A 13,503-nucleotide genomic window follows, 5' to 3' on the forward strand; every position below is an offset into this window, starting at 1 on the left:
TGTTTAATACAGATACCCAGACCATCCATCATGTTTAATACAGATACCCAGACCATCCATCATGTTTAATACAGATACCCAGACCATCCATCATGTATAATACAGATACCCAGACCATCCATCATGTTTAATACAGATACCCAGACCATCCACCATGTATAATACAGATACCCAGACCATCCATCATGTATAATGGGGCGGCAGGGTAGCCTAGTGGTTAGAGCGTTAGACTAGTAACTGGAAGGTTGCAAGTTCAAAGCTGACAAGGTACAAATCTGTCGTTCTGCCCCTGAATGGGCAGTTAACCCACTGTTCCAAGGCCATCATTGAAAATAAGAATTTGTTCTTAACTGACTTACCTAGTTAAATAAATAATACCCATGTATAATACAGATACCCATATCCTGAATAAACAACTTAGGACCAAAGTGTTGATGAAGCAGACATTGATCCAGCTGGATCCACCGGGCCTCTGGGATAGCATCCACATCCGATATTTCTCAAGTGCCTTTATTTAATTCGGCTGACATGAGTCACGTGTGTCTTTGCATTGCTCAGCTGAAGTGTAACCGCCTGGAGGATTCTAATTAGTATTACCTAGTTAGACGCAGTTCCCTGAGAGACTCACATAGTGCATATTATTTATGCCTGAGCACCTTTTCGAGCATATTGCTGGAGTGACCTGCTACGCTGGCAGGTAGCCTAACAGTTAAGAGTGTTGGGCCAGTAACCAAAAGGTCACAGGTTTGAATCCCTGAGCCGACTAGGTGAGAAATCTGTCTGTGCCCTTGAGCAAGGCACTTAACCCACATTTTTCCTGTAAGTCGCTCTGGATAAGAGTGTCTGGTAAATGACTAAGTGTGAGTTTCTGTAGGTCAACATCCATCACAGCAACTCCGTACATTTACCATATGAGACTGAGTCATCCCACCATTTAGAGTAGATATTGAAGTGCACAAAAACTGGTCAGTAGGAATTAGTCTATATCCACTGAAACACTATAACTTTACTCCAAGGCTCTCTATGCTGATTTATGGGGTTAGATTAAGTTTTGAACATGTAATTTCGTACAAATGTGTATTCTATGTGGTTGGACAGATTTCAAGATTCCCTCGACATTTGCATGTATCACTCACCACCCACCCCCAGACGCTTTAGGTGTTGTGCGAAAAGTGTCTGGTAAAAGTTCACCACATTTCATTCCAAATCAAGTTTTTAGTAGTGACAGAAATGTTCATCCCCCACTTTCCCATTTCAAGATAGTACCTTGAGAGAGTTAAGTCGTGCCAGGGTTTTCCCAGGGAGAAATAATTGGGAGGGACAAAGAAGGCCAACGCTTATGACTACTTACCTTCTGTCCACCAGGAGAGCAGCTACACTGAACATAGCCGTTAGCCTCAATGGGTCTAAAATGACCCTGACAGACAGTAGTAGTGTGGTAGAGATTAAAGGAGAGGATGAGAAAGGGTGAAGGTAAAGAAATAAATCAATGAGTCCGCTAAGGTCTTTACTGGAGTTGCTATCACCACAGCCAGGAAGAGTTTTAAGTGACCAGAATGAACTCAACTACCAGAGTGTAAAAGCAACACTTACACAGTACACAAATACACATGCTAACCAACATCCTGAATACAAATTTACAGGAATGCTGATGTGCGCTGAAATAGGGAATAGGGGTTGCATGAAGAGAGCTCCTCTGGCTGAGACATGAGTTGACGTCATGCTATCTGTGCTGTCGCGGCCCGCTCTGTAAATCTCTGGATTTGTGGCGGCAGGTCTTGAAATGGATGTTGCCATAACTTAGCCTGTATAATCTCAACCCAGAGCTGTTTAAACTGACACTAAATCACAGGTGATGGCCTCGCCCTATTTCACTGAATGGATTGTTTGTTCAGAGCTTTTGAAGCTGATAAAGATCTGTCTTTAGTTCTGGCCTACCGTCTCAGCTTTATACACCAGTGTTTGAGGATATTTTACCGTAGACTCTACAGCCCTATTCCTCAATAGATAACATAGATTGTCATATAATGAGAATGAGTGCCCATAGACATCCATATTAAAAAGAGGATTATTTCCTATAGGAAAGAACAGCTATGAAAGGCAATCAGCCAGAGCAGCTGTTAAATGTTAACCTGTTAAATGTAATATCAAAATGTAGATTTCCACATAAATAGACATAACCAATCATTTGTTTTATCATGAGAGGGCCGTAAACAATACCAAGTAATGCTTATACTGCCAGAAAGATTGAATTGCTGAGGTGTAGTCACTTTTGAGGACAGAAGCTCAAGAACACAGTACAAATATGAAAATGTCAAAATCGTATGATTTTTTCTTTTCCTATTCAGCAAAAGCGGGGGAATAGGGCTTGAAATTATTGAAGTGCTTTCTAGTTATATTTGTTTATACTAATTGCTCAGAGAAAGACATTTGTTTCAGAAGTAATAAAAACAAGGTGGGGTTTCAAATTATTGAAACAAAATGTTAGTATTTGGTCCCATATTCCTAGCACGCAATGATTACATGAATGTCGTCTCTGTTATTGGTAATGGTGAGATGTTAGCATAAATACTTCTAGATAACAAACTGGCTTTATTTACAAACTAGTAACAATGTCTCACCGCATGGCCTTTTTCTCACTCATTTTCCATGATTTGAAAACAAAATCATCTCCGAAATAATGTTATTTTTTAAACAAAGCGATTATTATTATTATTCATTTAGAATTATATAAAAGCCCATTGGATATTTTCACAGATTTATGATTAACCCTGTTGTAACTGCATTCAGAGGTGAAAGAAGGATTGGACCAAAGCGCAGCGTGGTAAGTGTTCATCTTTCTTTTAATGAAACTGAACACTTCAAAAACAAAACAACAAAGTGACAACCGAAACAGTTCTATCTGGTGCAGACACACAAAGACTGAAAATAACCACCCACAAACCACAAAGGAAAACAGGCTACCTAAATATGGTTCTCAATCAGGGACAACGATAGACAGCTGCCTCTGATTGAGAACCATATCAGGCAAAACACAGAAATAGAAATATAGAAAAACTAACATAGACTGCCCACCCCAGCACACGCCCTGACCATGCTAAATTAAGACAAAACAAAGGAAAAGGTCAGAACGTGACACCTGTTATTAGCAGGACAATATATCATGGCTCCCGAGTGGCGCACAATGGTTTTGCCTTGCAGTTCTCCAGCTGTATCCACTGAAAGCACGCGAGGTTCAAGGCACAAGGGCAGGGGGCACAGGATGGGCCACAGAGCTGCACACAGAAGACAGACCTAGCCCATGGGGAATGGAGGGGGAGGGAGGGTGGACCCCCACCCCGCCACACTGGTAGTACAGAGCAGCACTTTATGGGGCATTGCACTAATAATGGCACTGACTAGGGAAACATTCCGGCTGTGCTTAGTCCCAGTCTGCACATTCAAACTAAAACAATGTAACTAATAATGGCATCTTTATGCTTTTGTTAATGAAATAATGATAAAAATACTCTTTCAAAATATTATGGGCTATTAGCAGGACAATATACCTTTACCAGCACCTCTCTGTATTTTGATACTTTTATGCTCCGGAGTGGAGCCCCTGTCACCACATCGCAATGCAAAATGTGTTGCTACAGATAACCGTGCCTTCAACTATTTTAGCACTGTTTTGCGCTGCTGGTCTTGATAAATCAATGAGATTTTTATTTTCACTGAATCTCTGTTTGAATATTGGTTATACTACAATTATAAAATTAGGGTGTATAAATGTTATGCTCTTAGTGCAACCTTTACTTAACTAGGCACGTCAGTTAAGAACAAATTCTTATTTACAAGGACAGCCTAGTCCTTCCTCCGCGTCACGGAATTGAACCCCGGCCTCCCACATGCCCGCACAACACGGAGACTCTTTAGCTAAATAGCCAAGTACTGTAGCCTACTCCCGACTGTCATGTTATACAGCGCCATATTTTCTGATCTATCCTAATGGAAACCCAGAGGGTTAGAAACACCATAATTTGAAGCAAATTAATGAAGCAAAACTTCTTTAAATCAGTCCCATATACTATGTTCTTACAAAAAAGGTTTTAAATTCTCTAGTACAGCCACTATTGAAGTGGCTGCTGCCAGCACACTGACTCAACTCCAGCCACTTTAATAATGGGAATTGATGGAAATTGATGTAAAATATATCACTAGCCACTTTAATATAATATAATATAATGTTTGCATACCCTACATCATTCCTCTGATATCGCTACACTCGCATTAGCATCTGCTAACCATGTGTATGTGACAAATAAATTGGATTTGATTTGATTTGAAGGCTATCAAATGTTTCTCAAAGATGCCCTCTGGTGGTGAAACTAGCACTAACTAGCATTAATGTTACCAGTAGTTGGCACTTAAATAATGTTCCATAGAATTCTGCGGCACCATGCAAGCTGCGCTGCAGTACGATGCAACTTTTAAAGGACAAACCACTGTAGTACATCCTCCCAGCGAACTGCAGAAATGTTGGTTGTGTTTCAGATTATGTTGTGCCCAATAGAAATTAATCGTAAATAATGTATTGTGTAATTTTGTAGTCACTTTTATTGTAAATAAGAATATAATATGTTTCTAAACGCTGCTACATTAATGTGAATGCTACCATGATTATGGATAATCCTCAATGAATCGTGAATAAGGATGAGTGAGAAGAGGGTCAAAGATCATACCCCCAAGACATGCTAACATCTCACCATCTCTCGCCATTCAAATGGTTGATGATTCGATATAATTTTAGCTTTATGCACAAAGGGATTTCATCCCTCTGTGACCAAGAGAAAGTGGTCTTGTTTCAATTTGACGAAATTATTTGGTAGTTCTTAATGTTGTGAGCTCTAAATCCATCTGAGAACATTACAGCGAGATGAGACCACTTTATCTGTAATCGCTAGGCTCCTTTTCATATGCAGTATTGCAAGCGAAACTGCAAGGTTCACAGCCAGAGGAAATCGATCATTTGTCTGGCTATGCTAGAAAATGTGACATGTCGCTCCCTATGTAAATGAGGTGTCAGATTTCACATACTGCATCTCAGCTGAAAGCGGAGAGCGGCATGAGATGAGGGGCAACCAGAGCTTTCACGTTGTTCACAGCAATTGATGTTGCGCCGTTCACAGAGAGCTCTGTACACAAAAATGTTGTCCGGAACCGGTTCAGAACTGCTCAAAGTCCCCTAAATAAGGGACTTAACCAGCTAATATCTTTACGAAGGGGACTCCATTCTCATTTAGGTTCCTGTGCTGCATAATCAAATCCCTCTTGCTGGAGTGGTTAGATGGATATCCCTCGCTCATTTGAAGACATTTGTAGTTATTTGATCTTTTCATGGTAACGGGCAGTGAGAAAGGTTGGTTGTGCCCATAAGTCTGAACCAAGCGGAGCCCTAGGCCTGTGGGTGGCATTCTGCCCACCTTGCTAGGAGGCAGTGGATTTGGATGGCGGTCTGAGACCGTCTCTGCTTCTCAGCCTCATTAAAACAATAGTACAGAGAATATTGCCCTAACACCCACACGCCCCGTCGCAGTCGAACTGGAACAGGCTCTTTCTTTCCTTCTTTATTTATCTCTCTCTCTCACTCTTTCCCTCTCTCGCTCTTTCTCTGTACTCTCTATTTCTCTCTTCCTATCCCCCCTTCGCTCTACTCCCCCTTCTCTCTTTCCTATCTCTTTCCGCCCACACAATGAGAGAAAGCAGGCTGCTCCAGCAGGAACTGGGAAATACCCACATCCTCTGAGCCCTCAAGCTGCCAAAATACAGAACATCACAAAACGAAAGTTGATGCATGGCTCTGTTGGCTCAGAAAGTGTAGCCTACATCTTGCAGATCTTGCACAAAGCAAAAGCCCCAGAGCCACTCTGCTGAGGAGAGCTAGGGAGAGACAGATGGGGCTCCCTGGCATTTAGAGGGGAGAGTGAAGGAGCAACCAGTCAATGCCAATGACGTTAATTACCATATAGAGGTGGTGCAGAGTACACCTTATATTTCTGTGGGGAAATCAGCTTGCCATTCTAATCCTTAGGGGTTGTTAGAGAGAAAAGGGTAGCAAGATAAAAATAGATCTTACAACATACAGAGCAAAAGACCTGACACAGCCCAGACTGGGATTGCAGAGGAAGGGAGAGCGGGATGGATGGTGATCGAGGGAAGGAGGGAAAGCGAGAGTAGGAAGTAGAGAGAGGGAGTTGAATTATAGCCCACTCGAGGAATCAATAACTTCACAAATCTGAGCTCCAGTTAGCTGCTGCAGGCCTTTCCCTGGCTGCTCCAGAGCTGAGAGGCTGAAAGATGTGAGGACCACAGGCAGCCCATTTATGAAGCTCCTGCTCCCACACAACCTAGGAGCAGGAGGGGAGAGGAGAGGAGGTTCAAATCCCAGGCAAGCAGGACTGACTAAGAGGAGCGGGGGTTCAAACCCCAGGCAAACAGGACTGACTAAGAGGAGAGGGGGTTCAAACCCCAGGCAAACAGGACTGACTAAGAGGAGATGGGGTTCAGACCCCAGGCAAACAGGACTGACTAAGAGGAGAGTGGGTTCAAACCCCAGGCAAACAGGACTGACTAAGAGGAGAGGGGGTTCAAACCCCATGCAAACAGGACTGACTAAGAGGAGATGGGGTTCAAACCCCAGGCAAACAGGACTGTGACTAAGAGGAGAGGGGGTTCAAACCCCAGGCAAACAGGACTGACTAAGAGGAGATGGGGTTCAAACCCCAGACAAACAGGACTGACTAAGAGGAGAGGGGTTCAAACCCTAGGCAAACAGGACTGACTAAGAGGAGATGGGGTTCAGAACCCCAGGCAAACAGGACTGACTAAGAGGAGAGTGGGTTCAAACCCGAGGCAAGCAGGACTGACTAAGAGGAGAGGGGGTTCAAACTCCATGCAAACAGGACTGACTAAGAGGAGATGGGGTTCAAACCCCAGGCAAACAGGACTGACTAAGAGGAGAGGGGGTTCAAACCCCAGGCAAACAGGACTGACTAAGAGGAGAGGGGGTTCAAACCCCAGGCAAACAGGACTGACTAAGAGGAGAGGGGCTTCAAACCCCCAGGCAAACAGGACTGTGACTAAGAGGAGAGGGGGTTCAAACCCCCAGGCAAACAGGACTGGCTAAAAAGAGAGAAGGGCTAATGTATACACGTCTGGAGTGTAACCTAGTACATCCTCCCAGCGAACTACAGAAATGCTGTGTGTGTATGTAAATCTCTCTCCATTCCCACATTGTCATTGTCAATTGTTTTAAAGACTTCCTCCCCCTGACTTCCTCCTACTGTAATGTCCTACTGGAGGCTAGAGAAAGGACCTCAACCCTCTCCCCAAATCCATAACATATTCTTCCATGGCACATCTAGAGTCCTGCACTCCAGTGCCACCTCCGCACGGTACAGCTGCCTCGGAGCTTTCAAATGAATTTTTAATCAGACTATGGCAGGGAGCAGGTTTTTGTTTAGTGCTTCTATTCTGCCTAGTCTCAGAGCTAGTGAGGGATGTGATTATTCACCATGACAGTGTCAAAGGTCCAGTAGCACCACACTTGGAACTCTCCATATACTTGGAACTCTCCATACACTTGGAACTCTCCATATACGTGTAACTCTCCATACACTTGGAACTCTCCATACACTTGGAACTCTCCATACACTTGGAACTCTCCATACACTTGGAACTCTCCATACACTTTTATTTTTTATTTCACTAGTCCAGTCATTTGAAGATTGGTATGATCATTAAATGCCATATTCTTAATTTGCCATCACCACAGATCCCATCCTCTTTTAAAACAGATTGCTCTTCTACTATATGCAGAGATAGAGTTGAGTAAATCATGTTCTCGGTAGTGCCAGTTTGATGCCTCTTTGCCCTCTGACAGCTCTGTTGAAAAGGGACAGTATAGCCAATGTCAGCCGTGCCCTGTGGAAAGTGACATTTTTGTCATTTTTTGGGCTGTTCTGAAGGAAGAAGGGAGGGAGAGAGAGAGAAACACACACGAATATATGACATTCACCAAAAACACTTCTCAAAACAATTCTCCCAGTTCCCTTATAATCTGTTTTTACTGCCTGGTAGCAGTGGGACCTCTGATCCCATGTCAAGTTAAACAACATCCATAGTCCCCCATAACAGGGCTCTCTGTACATCGATAAAGACAGGATCATTAAGTTAAGATAATTTGTTTTTGCACGCTAGAGGATACCTAATGGCCAATATAGGATGCTTGGTCTCAGCTTTGTTATCATGTATACTAAATGGCTATTCTGTGCTCTAGAGTCTGAGAACCAAAACAACTTGCAAAAAATATTGGCTTTTCAATTCTATTCTCTGTGTAGTTTCTAACAGTCTCTGGTCTTTCCTTTCACAGTCTTAAAACCACACTGAAGAAGAAACTGACCAACGATGTGGTCAACCTGTCTGGCATCCCTCTGTCTGGCCGAGACATCCACCGGGTGGCCTTCTACCTCCGAAGTAACTGCGACTCTGTGTCGGCCGTGGACCTCAGCTTCACCGAGCTGCAGGATGAGAGCCTGCGCCTGCTGCTACCCCACCTGGGCTCCATGCCCAAACTCACCACCCTGGCCATCAACGGCAACCGTCTGACGGTGGGCGTGCTGAAGGACCTGACGGAGATGGTGAAGAACCCCCTGCAGTTCCCCAGCCTGGCCTGGGTGGACCTGGGCAACAACGTGGACATCTTCACCGTGCCACAGCCTCTCCTAGTGGCCCTGCGCAGACGCTTCGGCCTCCGGAGTAGCCTGCCCACAATCTATGAGTACAGTGAGGTGCAGGCCTATAGTAGTTATACCCTGGAGACCTCTATTGAAGAACACAGCCTGTATGAAGAGGAGGAGGGGGGAAAGAGGGAGGAGGAGGAAGGAGAAGAGGATGAGGATAAGCTGGAGCTGGAGGCGTGGGCTGTTGGGGAGACGCTTGGGGGGAAGGTTGTATCCACGAATGTGGCTCTGCACTACTGTGAGAGGTGAATGGTCAGAGCCAGCATTGTGTATTGACAAATCTTTGTACCCTACTGTACCCTCACCTTGCCCTGAGTGCTGCCTCCTGTGTCAGCATGCGTCATCATGACAGGAGAAGCTTGGGGTCACCAATTTCATAAAACACCCACTAGGAGAAAACACTGTGTTGTGTTGTCTCTTTGTATGTTCCAATTGCAGAGAGCTAAAGACAGTTTCAGGAAAATGTACAGTTCTTTTGTTGGTACAGACATTGTTATCCTAGGAACTGCAGTGACGTTGTTACTGTGTCGTCCTCCGAATGTCATTATTTATGAGCAAAGGAATCTTAAACAACAGGAACAAGACAGATTAGATTTCACCTGACTGTTTTGGCTTTCTAATGTTCTGGCTTATCTTATGTATTTGAGGTACTTTCATGTAGCACATGCAGACTGGATCACACAGTGGGAGGGTTTGTTTGCATAAATATGCTGCTGTGTTTTATTGCACAACACACAACATTGACTAAACGCTGATTTCAGAACAGATGGTTTTAATTCACCAGAATCCCATTCATTAAAGAAGAGTTTTTATTTTCCAAGTAGAGCAGCCCCGATGAGGCTGTGAACCTCTGAGTGAGCCTCAGCCGGCGAGTTCTGGGTCGGGTTGCCCTGGGCTGGGAGCTGGGGAGAGGACACACAGTCTGTCTGTCTGGGAGGGTTTGGGCAGCTGATGAACTGATTGCCTCCTCTGTCAGGTCATGTTAGTGGTGACCAGAGACAGATGCTGAGGAGATGAACCATTTTTCTCAAAGCAAAACGGAATGATCTCTCGAGTGCATCGTCCACCGTTGGTTATATGGAAGATTATATTTATGAATCGTACCATAAATAAATAAGATGTGCCCTACTTGTTCAAATGAAAGGCAAAAATTTTGAGATGATGAATGAATTCGTTTTTTCTTTCCTCTGTACTGCTGTTTGTACACATACATGGACAGAATTGTGAATATGAGGATCAGAAGAAGCATGTTACAGGTGTCCATCACCTGTTCTCTTTAGATGTTCTGTTCAGTGTTTATTTTGAGCATTATTTTCTATCTTTTTTTTTTAACTGACATGACTGTTTACTGCAGCTCAACAATAGTCTGCAGAGATAAAGTTTTAAATAAATTATTTATAGTGTGTTTGTGCACTCATGTGGTTGTCTATGTCTGTCTGTGTGCACAGTTGTGTGGGTGTGGATGTATGTGTTTGTGAGTGCTCTGGACATACCTGGTGTCCTCTAGAAACGGTTGTTTACTCGTTCGCACTTTAAATACATGTACAAGTCAATGCCTGTTTAGACTGGCTCTATCCAGTCACAACTCTCTAAATGAATGTCCACTAGAATGGATTGATCTTCATCCAAACCGCTAGAGTCACTATGGCTTCCAACATACTGCATTTGTCTCTGCTTCCCACCTCAGTCTACTCTACAGTAACATATTATAGAATACATGTTATGACTGTCCTTGCTTACTGTAACAAAATAAATACATGTCACAGTTCCATGCATGTGGTCATTGTTGTTGTTTGTTGTTGAACTGTATAAACTGAGGTCATCTCCCACCAGGCAAGAACATAGACCAAGAAGTTGAACACTCATATTCTGTGCATATGGCAGTGGCGACCTCATCTTTTTTTAAATCGGGGGGGCTTGCCTGTTTTGCATGTTATTTTGGCATTAATACGTGTCACATATCAGTTTGCAAAAAAATGCATTTTTTGGGGGGATCATTGAGTTAATAAAGCCACATGCAAACAGGCAGCTCCAAATGCAGGTGTTTCAGCCTTGCTCAGTGCTTTCTGTTGTGGTGGGGCTGGCCAGCAGAAAATAGGAGCATTGCACTATGATTGGCTCAGCATTGCACCGTGATTAGCTCAGTGTTCTGTCACTCATGGGGACACTACATTACCCCCTCCCCTTTAGTAAGAGTAGACATAAAGAATGTGAGCCCTTTGGGTGCTGCCATAGAGTTACATTAGAAGTGCCCTTCCGAGAAGGCTCAAGGTCATGGGCCACAAATAAAATCACGTTTTATTTGTGGCCAATGACTTTGAGCCTTCTTGGAAGGGCACTTCCAAATCATCGACAGTAGCTTTGATTGGGCTGAACATTATACTTTTAAAATCTTAGCAAGCCGTCATCATCATAAACCAAGTAGACAATCTCCTGGCAAATCCTTTTTAATCCTTGTCATGTGAAGATAAATAATGAAGATAAATTATAGATAAAACATATCAACAACAAGTTGGATATCGCAAATTCAACAATGAGTTGTTTGGAAGGAATCGGTGATAGTGGCTCACCGCAAGCATTGCAACTGGGAGGCCAGACTGTTGTTTGGAAGGAATCGGTGATAGTGGCTCACCGCAAGCATTGCAACTGGGAGGCCAGACTGTTGTTTGGAAGGAATCGGTGATAGTGGCTCACCGCAAGCATTGCAACTGGGAGGCCAGACTGTTGTTTGGAAGGAATCGGTGATAGTGGCTCACCGCAAGCATTGCAACTGGGAGGCCAGACTGGAAAAATCCATTTTGAACGGTCATCCAACTCGCAATTGTAAAACATTTTTTGATGACTAAACTTGCTGACAAAGTACCGCCGCACACAAGGTGAGTCCAAAAATGTCTTATATGTTGCTGCATAAATGATGTTATATGCCAGGGAGATATGGTCGGCCAGATCAGCTATGTTTTTTTTTTAAAGGCAGTAAACGAGGCTGAATGAATTGTTTCGCTGCCAGACAAGGCTCCACTGATAGCCAGGTGTAGCAGTGGTAAAGATTCACTGTATTGTGCTGGAGAGAAAGCTCTGCTGTTGGGACAGCTTTATTTAGGCCCTAACCGTTTGTGGGCACCATTTGTGGCCTTTAAAGTGCAATTCATGTATTGTTTAATGTTGTGTTGTGTAGTGGCTTTGCTGGCATGCATCTTCTTGAGTTTGCTCCACCAAGATTTACATACTAAAATTGTTACTGGTATTGAGTGACCACATTTAAAATATTCAAATGTGGGACAAAGGGATGATTTTGCGGGACAGTGTCACCTTTCATTCATCATTTTTGGGGGCAGCAAAAAATCCCCTTTCCGCTGCACTGAAAATAATTGACAGGGGCCTATAGGCTAATCCTTTGCCTCGTGCAAAATTTGGTCGTACAGAAAGAAGAGACCAAATGTTGGCTGTTATATGAACATCTGGGAATACTTGGCCATGGTACCATTTTTGTTTGGTTTCAGCAAGTGCAAAACAGTTAGGAAGGGAGACTTTGAAAACCAGATTGAGTGAGCAGAAAATATATTGACGCAACTAATGAGCATGGAGAGCCTCACAAGCAGTGGCGATTTTAGAATGTAAATATTGGTGTGGCAAACTCAACATACATTTTTTTTTAAATGCATGCCAGCAAAGCCACTATACAACACAACGCTAAACAATACATTAATTGCACTGTAACAATCACAAAACGTGTACCACACTGTTAGGGCCTATATAAAGCTGTCCCAACAGCAGAGCTTTCTTTTCAGTACCATGGACTGAATCCTTACCGCTGCTATACCTGGCTATCAGCGGAGCCTTGTCTGGCAGCGAAACAGTTCATTCAGCCTTATTTACTGCCTTTTAAAAAAACATAGCTGATATGGCTGACTTTCTTAAACAAATGTGGTTTCTACTGACAATTGAGATGTACAAATTATGGCATAAGGGGATGACGAGCGGCAGAATTCAGAACATGGGCCGTTCTTACAGTATTTTTCCTGTACACCAAGTCAGAACTGTAGGATAAATAAAGGGGGCATATAAGCAGATGATAAATGCTCTTACAATATTCAATAATATTAGCCTAACAAACCATTATAACTCTGTTATTGTCGTTAAACGCTTGCGCCAACATTAGCTTAGCTTATATTATTGAGAATTTGACACTATAGAAAACTCGCTACAATGTCAAATCCAAACTCACCTCTTTTACCAAATTAATTTGATCCAAATCATCCCCACCGCAGTGCTGACCTCCTCTGTCCTGCGTTTTACCCGGTGTAGATTATTCCCTGTACTCTAGCTGACAGCGGCACTCACGGATAAAAAACTGTTTTATTGTAAATTAACAAAGATGTAAAGAACTCATTCACTCATTCACTATTCAACCTTTTCTGGCCCATGGTGTTGCATGTAAATGTTTATCCTTTTAAGCTTGGAAGAGAGACCCTTAAGACTTCAGCAGTCTTAGGCACCACAATCACAAGATGTCCTGTGTAGCTCATTTGTTAGAACATGGTGCTGCATTGCCAGGGTTGTGGGTTTGATTCCCATGGGGGACCAGAGATAAAATGACTACACTCGCTACTTTAAGTTGCACTTGATAAGAGTGTATGCTAAATGACTAAAATGTAAATGTCATTACAGACCTGGGTTCAATCCCAGGCTGTGTCACAGCTGACCGGGAGACCCATGAGGCAAT

The 13,503-nt window shown here is 43.2% G+C and overlaps 1 protein-coding gene across 1 annotated transcript in view; it reads left to right on the plus strand.

Annotated features, from left to right (window-relative positions):
- Window positions 1–10,185, plus strand: part of lrrc75bb (leucine rich repeat containing 75Bb) — a 62,269-nt gene extending 52,084 nt beyond the window's left edge. The window contains exon 4 of the mRNA XM_035776247.2: window positions 8,411–10,185. Within this exon, the coding sequence (XP_035632140.1) occupies window positions 8,411–9,029 (619 nt within the window). The 3' untranslated portion in view covers window positions 9,030–10,185. The remainder of the gene's footprint in view (window positions 1–8,410) is intronic.
- Window positions 10,186–13,503: the final 3,318 nt, after the last annotated feature.

This window comes from Oncorhynchus keta, chromosome 9 (assembly GCF_023373465.1).
Source record: "Oncorhynchus keta strain PuntledgeMale-10-30-2019 chromosome 9, Oket_V2, whole genome shotgun sequence".
Taxonomy (NCBI): Eukaryota; Metazoa; Chordata; class Actinopteri; order Salmoniformes; family Salmonidae; genus Oncorhynchus; species Oncorhynchus keta.